Raw genomic sequence first — 10405 nt, 5'->3', positions numbered from 1 at the left:
AAACCAGAGGAGGAGACCTCTACAAAAATGGTCCCAAACTCGCCATATAAGCCAGGATTTATTGCAGGTTTTTTTTTTTTCTTTCTTTTTTGTAACGAAGGGTCTCCCCACCCCGTTCGGGGGTAGAACTATTTCCCTACGGATGCGCACAAACACCCGGAAACCACGCGCATCGGGTAAGCAAGGGGAGATTCGAACGCTCGTCACTGGGGAGCAAACCCATGACTTTACGCCAAAGAGCCACACCCTTCCGGGGTTTTATGCAGGTTGTTTTGAAGTTAAATATGATTATTTGCAGTCATTCCAAAGAAAATATGATCATTTACGAAGGCTGGGTAATAATAGTTTTGAATGTACCCAGGTTCATGGTTTCCAAAGAGGAGTTAACGTTCCATTTGCAAAGCAAGGTTAAATCGAAATAATTGTACCTGATACGAAGCATAGAAACCTCATTACATCTCTACTAAATGGAGGCTGAAACATATGGACTAAAATAGCAGAACAAAAACAAAGACCGACCAGACCACACTCTCTTTTTGTACAGCCATAACCAAATATGTAACTAGTGTTTCATAAAGGCTGGAAAAGACTAGGATGTATTCATTGCTTCCACATGATAAGTCTCCAATTCCTTGTCCAGTTCCTCAGCAGATTTCTCAACCGGTTGCTTCCTCCCACCACCACGACCTCGGCCACGCCCACCACCACTACCTCGACCACCACGTCCACGGCCTCCACGCTGGAAACCCCCACGACCCCGTCTACTATCATGTGAACATATAAAAAAGTATCAGTTTTTCATTTTCTTGAAATAAGACATCAATCCCAGGACCCACAAGATGAATAATGAATATGAGAAATGTAGTAGTCTGTATGCACATACTAGTTCTACCTGTAACTGTGATTACTTGATAATTATAACGGGAACCCATGCTTGTCTAAATATGAAAGTTCAGCGGGGAAATTAGGGTAGACAAGGCCTTAATGTATAGCACATAGAAACTTGGTTTTGTTTTAGTTCAACACAAGATAAAAGAGAAATCTGTTTTAGTGTAGACGGGAAAAAGAAAACTAGAAACAAAAAATTCCATGTCATAAATGCATTTTCAATAATCATTTTCAGCAAATTATATTTTGTGCATAATCTAGACACCACGGAGTGAGAAACGAATATCCTCTCAGCAATCTCAATAATTACAAGAGAAACATGGGAAATTCAAAATAAAGTCAAAGCTCAATAATTTGTATTCAGAATATCAACTAGAAACTCTTTGTTGCATTGCTTGACAAACATCAATATACTTTTTTTTAATGGTAAAAAAACTACGATATAGTGGGGCATGGAACAAGATAGTCCATTTCTTTACATGCATTCAAATATTTGAAATCCAAGGTAGTTCAGTCATTTTATAGACTTTTTAAAATGGGAAAGAAAAAACAGACAAGACTTGCGACACAAAACTGTGCATAATTAGAAGAAATAAATCGTTTATTCTAAACGACTTACCCAGAACCACGGTTGAACGAACCAGAGCCAGCAACCTGACCAAATCCCGGCCTGCATAAGTTCTAGTGTCAGAAAAGTAACTCGCAACAGATAAAAAAACAAGAAAAGAGAGTAACATTCTAAAGACCAAGTAAAATAAAAATAAAATAAAAACAAAATAAAACAAATCCCTTCCATCATTGGCCTTCAGCACAAACTTCTAAAGGAAGCTATGTTTGAAGACAATGGAGCCCTACAAAAGGAATTCTGGATGTCCACAAATAAGACAAGGATTGATCAGGGGGATTTTCTTTGGGCTCTTCTTACTGTGTCCTGCTTAGGCAACAATTTTCTATGCCGAAGCTTTGCCTCATCAGGGACGAGAATGCAATAACACCCGTGAGTGCCATTAAGAAATAGTGAAATACACAATGCCTAGGATGCCAGTGCAGGTGAGGAATGAAAGGTGGCCAGGACTAGGAGAACAACGAAGTAAGAAAAGAAGAGAGATACTAGGAGAACAGAATATACTTGTTGTGATTGGAGTGATTTTTTTATTTTTTTTAAAGTGACATTTATTATTCCAAGAAAGAGCCAAATAAGGGACAAGTTGTCCCCTAACAGGCTAGAACAGTAACCCCTACATGTAGTAGAGTTAGCTTACATATTGGTTATATATTACCCATCCCCATTCCCCATTACATTACTCAAAAGCATAAACTGAATCGATTCCAACAAAAAGTGCCATATTTGCAGGCTCCACCAAGTCAGGATACATGTCTGTCATGCCACACAGACTCCTCCACCACATTACAACTGTCGAATTCGAATGTCAAAAATTCCGCTCGAAAACCCCGATCTCTGGCGGCCTCCGCCTCGCACCACCACCAAGCACCGGTGAACCCCATTAAATCAGGCCTTTCTTCCACCGTCCTCACCATTACCTTCTACTAACCCAAAAATCAGAATCCGGCCTCAGGCCACCTCCCACGACATTGAATCTGAAACCCACGGCCTTCGACAACCAAATCCAGCGAAATGAGGCAAACAAAAATGTCTACCTCTAATGAACCTAGTTCTTATAAGGTAAGATATGAACTGCAAATCACCAATCCAGACCCGCACAAAGCTAACAAATGAACAAGGTAACGCAATCCAAAAGTAGGTTACGTTAGCTAGCTCATCCGTTCAAGTTTTGAAATATCGATCGATGGATATATTATGTTGGCCAATGTGTATCATCTCACAATGTGCTTGCAAAATAATCGCTAATGTGTTCTATTACTGAAAAGAAGTCTGGTTTTCTTCTGCATATTTCCTCTGTCGCTAGGACCTTCCTTTCCGTCCCCAATCCCCTGATGTTCCAAAATAATGTCTGCATTTGTGAAAATGTTGGCTTTGCCCGAAGAAGCCCTTGGCTCGCCTGCTGCAATGGATTAAGTTTCTTTTTTCTCCCTCCCTTGGTTTTCTCCTTCTGGCTTTCCAGTCTGTCCCTGTTTTTAATTTTTCCAGTATTTAATTCTTCCATCAAGACTCTTCCACTTAAACCTACAGTTTCTTTACCTCGTTTCGTCTTCTCCTTCACTTCCCACCTCCCGGCAGTATAAGGCGAGATTCCCTGTTGTTTTGCTTTTCTGTTTAACTATACAGCTTTCTTGCAAAGAATTATTCCACGACAGCCAGATGTGTTCATCTTGTTCCTCACATTTGAGATGAAGCCAGAAGAGTCCACTTGGACATTACATTCCTTCGCATGGACGCCATCTGGTGGTGTATTCAGAAGACAATTATTCCCTCTCATCAGTATTTTATCGACGGTCAGGATGCTCATCTGATTCGGGGCGTCTCCCGTTCCCAACTTACAGATCAACGTTTGGATATCCCCAGAAACTCTATCATGCCCTTTCTCCAATTTCTTTATAATATTCTGTGGAGGTACATCAGTTTTGCCTTTATGAGGATCCAGCTGTCCAGCATAATGCCCATTAAAGAATTTGTGACTCAAGTGTTTATCCTTTGAGAAATCCGCCCCCTTCCCTTGCACGATAAGGACACTAGTGTCCAGCTGTCGTGCACCATACCCAATAAGCGTGTCGTGTTGCGCTTGTTCTACCGTAGGGAAATCCATCCAATCATCTTGAACGAAAAGATCGGCAGGTGGCAGCCCCATCTCCGCATAGGTGGCCCCATCTTTGTAGCTTACACCGCCACCCAATGAAGCACGGATACGGGTACGGGGTGCGGGTACGACACGATACGGGTACGCGGATACGTGATTAAAAAAAAAAAAAAGGATACAGGTACGGTGGGGAGTACGCTGAATATAATATATTTTTATATTTTATTATATATTTATAAAATTAAATATTTTGTTAAAGAATTCAAACAATTTAATTGGAGAACAATCAAGTAACAATAACATCACCAAAATCTAATATTACTTCTAAGTTGTTAGGTTTTTAATTACGGGATATATATATATATATATATATATATATATATATATATATATGAGGAAAGTGTTGGTGAGCTTAAGCTCACCAAACTTATGGTGAGCTTAAGCGCCCCAATCACATGGGTCCCACATTTTCTGTGGTGATCCAAACCATTCATTTGCAAGGCCCTATCATAGATAGGCTGTGTACCAAAAATCAGCTCCATAGGATCATCCTAACCCCTCCATTTGTGGAGGACAAAAATGGGCAGATTTGTGGACAAATAATGTCTGTCCATTTTGACCTCCACAAATGGATGGGTTAGGATGATCCTATGGAGCTGATTTTTGGTACACACCCCATCTATGTAAGGGCCATTCAAATGAATGCTTTGGATCATCCTAACAAAGTAGGCCCCAATGTGATTGGGCGCTTAAGCTCACCATAAGTTTGGTGAGCTTAAGCTCACCAACACTTTCCTCTCTCTCTGTAGATATATATATATATATATATTAGATATTTTTATATATTCAACCCCCCTTTTGTTAATGGGGATAACCCCTCCATCGTAAATATGTAATTTTCGATCTAATTTGATCCGGGTGTGCACCCGATACGTACCCAAGCCACCAAACTGGATTTTCGTTTTGTTTGCTCTTTGGGTGCGTACCCGGTACGCACCCAAAAAGAGTACCCAATAGCACCCGCACCCGACACGGGTGCATGGGCCTCCGAAGAGTACCCATGCTTCTTAGCCGCCACCTATTTTAGGTCGGTCACATACCAGTTTGAAATTTGAATTAGCGATTGACACCTTTCATCCGTGGCCATTGGATATTTTCCTTTGTCATTTTGTATCTGTTCAGTCCTCCAATCAGAGACCACATGATCATGGCCATCCATCCTTAATTGATCCAACGGTACAAACTCCGTCTTCCTCTTCTGGATATCCGTTGCCGATCGCTGCACGGTTCTGTCACCCCGATTGCCCATTACGCCCGAAATTTGTACCGTTTTGTGATCAAAAGGGTAGGGAGACCGGTTAGGTTGTACCGGGGTTAGCTACACACACGATCCACCACTTTCAGTCGAACAACAGATCTTAGGAAGTTCCATTCCGTGGTAAATATTTTGGCTTTAGCATATTCGAGGCTTTGCGGGACATCACCTTCCATTTTCACCTGTAACACCGTCCCGAATATGTTTCTCAGAGCTTCAATGGTATCGACATTCCAGGCGTGTAGTAGGATTCCGAAGAATCGAATCCATATGGCCTTTGCACCGGTTTGGTAAGCAGGGGGTGCCATGGACTTAAGGATAACAAGTATTCCCCGAAGGCCCCGGCCCCCCTTTGGAAAACACTGTTCATTTGTTCAATCGAATCAAAGCCAAATAGGATCTCGTTTTTACTAATTATAAATGGTTCCGATAGATCCGGTAAATCCCAGAACCACCTCGCCCATCGCCATACATCATCTAATTCCCATTCAGACTTCTTCATCTTGCCAATTAGGCACATTTTCAATAGTTCCTCCCTTTCTTTAACTTGCGATCCAGAAATCTCGACTGTGGTTGATTGAGTTTCCTCTTCCTTCATTGGCTCCTTCTTTGATTTTGAATTATCTCGATCCCTTCTACTTGCTTCATCTATGCCCATATTTGGGTCGGATTTGATATGATTCTCCGTCGCTCTTTGATAACTCATCCCAGTTTGATTGCTTCTTCCTGTTTTCTCCGATCCACCATGGTTTTTGACCAATGTTTTCAATGTTCTATTACACCTTCTGCACATCGTGCGACGCCGGAAGTTATGGTATGAGCATCCATGACAGATCCAGTCACCTGGGAGGAACTTAGGCCAAGTGGTTAATGGCACATCAGCTCGAAGGGTTAATGGCACATCAAGTGATTAGAGTGATTTTTTACATCTCTAGAAGCCGGGTTCTGGGAACTGAAATAGTGAAAATGAAGGGTTACGTTGGGTTTGAAAATTTTAACGGACAACTTGCACCCATAATCCAATTAGATTGCTCACCCAAACAAGCCCAAAGAAAGGGCAGGGTCAGACTCAGGATAAACACATGCTGATGTAAAGAGGTTCTGAATCAGAATAAAAGAAACTGTTTTTGATGATGAAAGGCGATGCCATAGGTTGAAATGATCAAGGAAGATATAAGTGATTGTGGAGGTGAACACAAAAGTGGGAAGAGAGGATTCTCAAATGAAGATCTATAGAGAAAAGATTGATGTTGCTATCTCCACAGGTGCCTGCTCATAAGTGTAAGAGCTGTATGGATTGGCCCATATAGGATTCCATTACATGAATGGGATATTGACACCTCTAAAGCAGTGGCGCCAGGATTTCTAAGAATTTCAGTTAGGATGAGGGTCCAATAGATTTTTGGAGATCGGGTCAGGCAAGGGTGACTGAGGATTAAAGCCAGCAAGTGGCTGTTCACTAATCTTTTGTTAAAATGGCAATTGAAGGGAGAAGGTATGTAACAGGAGTTCATATCAAAAGGAAAATCCAAAAGATGATTACCTCTAAATCCCAAGGAGGATGTATATAGGGTTCCCTTTGAAAAAGGCCCTTGCAAATCAAGAAGGTCAGAGAGGCACAAGAAAGGATGGTGGACGTGGTTTCGTGGTGCAAACCTAGGGTTTGAAGACACTTTTGTGGGAATTTAAGAGCATGATATAGATTCTGGTTCAATAAAAACAGTAACATGCATTCCCAAATTAGCATAAACATAACATAAATAATCAAACTCAGCAAGGGTTTACAAAGAGATCTAGGCTTTAGACCATCAAAAGAATTTTTTTATTTTTTTTTTGAAATGGTAAACCATCAAAAGAAATTAATTCAACAAAACATGTTCCATATAATAAACCCAAAAAAGAAATCAGCTAACCGATGAGTAAAGAAATCAGATCTCAGCCAATGTTGTTATATATATTTTTTTTGAGATCTCAGCCAATGTTGCTATAGAAATCAGTTCTATAAAAAAATACCTAACTACGACGCAAACAATGTCCAATTGTGGCAAGAGAATTATGAGTGATGATCTGATCAGGGCAGGATGTAATGGGTGACTAGGGTAGGGCTGATTACGTTAAATAAGGGTGTAAAATTGATGGAAGAGGGTAAGGTATATATATTGCTTTGTAGATGTAATAATGTTGATGATCACAGCCATTCTTATGAATCTTTTATGTACCATATGATGAACAAGGTTTTAAATTTCAGTTTCGGGGGTAATTTTGGTCCTCGCCGTAACTGAAATTTTAGCCGAAATCCCGAATTTTCAGCTGAAATTTGGTAGAAGCGCTCGAAATGTCAGTATTTTGGGGGCCGAAATTTCATTAATTTCGGCTAAATTTTTGTAAAAAAATATTAAAAAAATAATATTTTATCAAAAAATTCGCCAAAATTACTGGAATTTCAACCAAAATTGGTAAATTTCGGCAGTTTCGATTTCGGTCCTGACCGAAATCCAGCCGAAATTTAAAACCTTGATGATGACTTCATAACTAGGTTCATAGGAATCAAATCACAATGACTAAAGGAGACATTACTCGGAACCTAACAAAATTTTGTTACTCAAAGGTGATTTAAGCTTTTTTCTAGAAGAAATGTTTTTTTTTTGGATAAGAAATTATCGAGTAAAGAAATCAGATCTCAGCCAATGTTGTTATAGAAATCAGTTCTATAAAACAAATACCTAAATACGGCCCAAACAATGTCCAATTGTGGCAAGAGAATTATGGGTGATGATCTGATCAGAGCAGGATGTTATGGGTGACTAAGGTAGGCCTGATTACGTTAAATAAGGGTGTAAAATTGATGGGAAAGGGTAAGGTATATATAGCTTTCTAGATGTAATCATGTTGATGATCACAGCCATCCTTATTAATCTTTTATGCGCCATATGATGACTTCATAACTGGATTCATAGGAATCTAATCACAACGACTAAAGGTGATGTTACTCGGAACCTAACAAAATTTTGTTACTCAAAGGTGGTTAGCTTTTTTCTAGAAGAAATTATAGTATCATTTTCTGTAACACATTTTATGGAATGCCTATGATCTTTTTCAACTTCCAAACCATTTCTGTAAACCAAGGTCTTCAGTTAGATGTCTTTTTAAGAGAAATATCACTAGAATTTATACAACCTAATAAGTCAAGCAGATACATACTCCAAGACGAGTAGAGAGTATACATCCAGAGACCCTTAAACTGCTATTTCTAGCTTGATACATAGAATCAAATCATCATAGCTTAGAACAGAATCTTGCTTCAATCAAAAGTAAGTTAAAAAAATTATGGCTAATGATATTCCCATTACCATACCTTTCAAAAAAAAATATTCCCATTACCATGTTTCAATACAGAGACAAACTCACCTTGTATTTTCTTATTTAACTAGCCGTCAAAAAGCTATAACAATTCCCAAAAATCTCTCAGCAGCCAATTAAAAAATGAAAAGACAAGGTGAGTTTGTCTCATTATCAAAACATGGTAGTGCAAATATAAATAGCCAATATTATATCCCAAAATGAATATTTTACTTAAAGCCCAATCACCAATTTATTTCCGTACCAGCCTATCAATTTGACAGATACATGAAAAATTAGACCAACGATATTGCCATAGCAAACAATATAAACGCAGCCTAGATAATAGTTGGGTGAGGCAGGATAAGTATTTTAACATACGTCATAACAACTGTCCTCCTTCCTCTTCCATTTGCTGCTCCAATTACATTCACACGAGCTGAAACAGGCACGCCAAGATTGGTACCTATCACTTCTATCTTCATAGGCTTCCCATCCAGTTGAACATTGTTATATCGCTTAACAGCTGCCAATGCATCACTTCTCTTAGTAAATACTACTTCAGCTGAACCCTGTGAACCAAACATCCAAGATTGAGTGCAAGACCTATATGAGAAATACGTTACAACCCTACATAAAGTATTGCTTTTGTTGCAAACGAAGACTGGAAACCCAAACGGTAAACAGACTAATGGAAAAGCAAAAACAATTAGCACTAGCTACCAGAAAACTAATAGAAAGGAAACACTAACTACCAGAAAAAATGATAAAAAGAAACATCTCTAGCATTTAAAGAAATTACTGGATCCCAAGCATCAAACCAAAGAAGCATAACCATCAAAAGATTACAACTTAACGAAAAATAATGAAGTAATGATGAAAAATTAAAACAAGTACAACCTTCATAAAAGCACAACAACTAGATGCACAAGACTTCTTTTTTTCAAGAATAAGAAAATTACTCAAAAATGGCAACTTTTATAATAAAAAGAAAGTTACCAAAATGTCGTTTGGGAATCAACCACTACACTAGCAAATCATGAATTCAAAATGGAGATGCCTTAAAATACATGTCCTTTATCAGCTGCTGAGGCAAAATCAACAATTAAAAAACAATAAAAGGAAGAACATTACCACCCAATAAGCAAGATATTCTTTAAAACATTTCTCAAGACGGTAGGATCCCCAAAACAATAATTGTGCAAATAACAAAAAAAAATCAATTTACATCAGAAGACGGAAAATCAATTTACATCAGAAGACGATCGATGCCATCATTTTCCATCCTTCTGTTATAATAACTAGTAAAAATGCATGTGCGTTGCACGTGCGGTTTATCTACATAAGAAACATATGTTGTTTGTTTTTTTATATCAACATATTGCAATTTGTAATGCATATATCTTGATTGTTTATGAGAATGCCATATATTCTTTCATTTTGTTTCAAAGGTGATCATTAATCATCTATATTAGTAGATGAACTTTCTTGAATATTATTGTAGATTATCCAAGTACATAGATTATATGTTTTATTCTACAAAAATGTGGTATGGTTCACATCAGTGTATAAACTTTAAGTGTGCCTCTATATAGAGAGACGTAGAGTAATCATGACTGCCTCCAATGGCACAAATGACAGTGTATGCAGCCTGCATTCATTAGCAGCTCATAAAGCTCTTTTCCTCGCTCGGCAACATAACCATACATACCTGATCATTGTCAAATTGTGTAAGTTCTACCTATTTGCAAAAAATCCAAACAACGAACCATGCGGGAATTTAGATTAAACAAGATTTAAACTTTAACTTCGTGAAGAAAGATAACTTGATTAAAAAAACTCAATCCCTAGATAATTGCATGGTTATCAAACAAATTGTTATGGAACTTTAATATGCAGGATATTGTTCTCATCGATGAAACCAGGAATAAAAGATTAACATGACTCTTTAAATAGGCTTCAACTCATAATGTTCCTCTTACTAAATTTGTTTTTTATCAATCCAGGTACACAAATTTAAGAGGCACCTAAAACTATACATACCTCCAAACCCAAATTCAGAAAATCCACTGTACAGTAAATGATCAATATTTTAAGCAAAACAACACCAATAAAAACAAAGAGAATGATATTTGCCCTTCCTTCC

The 10405-nt window shown here is 38.3% G+C and overlaps 1 protein-coding gene across 2 annotated transcripts in view; it reads right to left on the bottom strand.

The window, feature by feature from the left end:
* Nucleotides 1–366: 366 nt before the first annotated feature.
* ALY4 (ALWAYS EARLY 4) overlaps nt 367–10405 on the bottom strand; it is a 30002-nt gene continuing 19963 nt past the window's right edge. The window contains exons 5-7 of one of the 2 annotated variants that reach the window (XM_077374168.1): nt 8641–8831; nt 1508–1558; nt 367–764 (exon numbers count right to left, since the gene is read on the bottom strand). In XM_077374168.1, coding sequence (XP_077230283.1) covers nt 590–764; nt 1508–1558; nt 8641–8831 — 417 coding nt within the window. In that variant the 3' untranslated portion in view covers nt 367–589. The remainder of the gene's footprint in view (nt 765–1507; nt 1559–8640; nt 8832–10405) is intronic. The other variant, XM_077374169.1, reaches the window with a different exon arrangement.

This window comes from Tasmannia lanceolata, unplaced genomic scaffold (genome assembly GCF_043159265.1).
Source record: "Tasmannia lanceolata isolate RefF3 unplaced genomic scaffold, GAP_Taslan_0.1 ptg000044l, whole genome shotgun sequence".
Taxonomy (NCBI): domain Eukaryota; kingdom Viridiplantae; phylum Streptophyta; class Magnoliopsida; order Canellales; family Winteraceae; genus Tasmannia; species Tasmannia lanceolata.
Note: the sequence above shows the minus strand (reverse complement) of the source record. Positions and strands in the feature narration are given on the sequence as shown.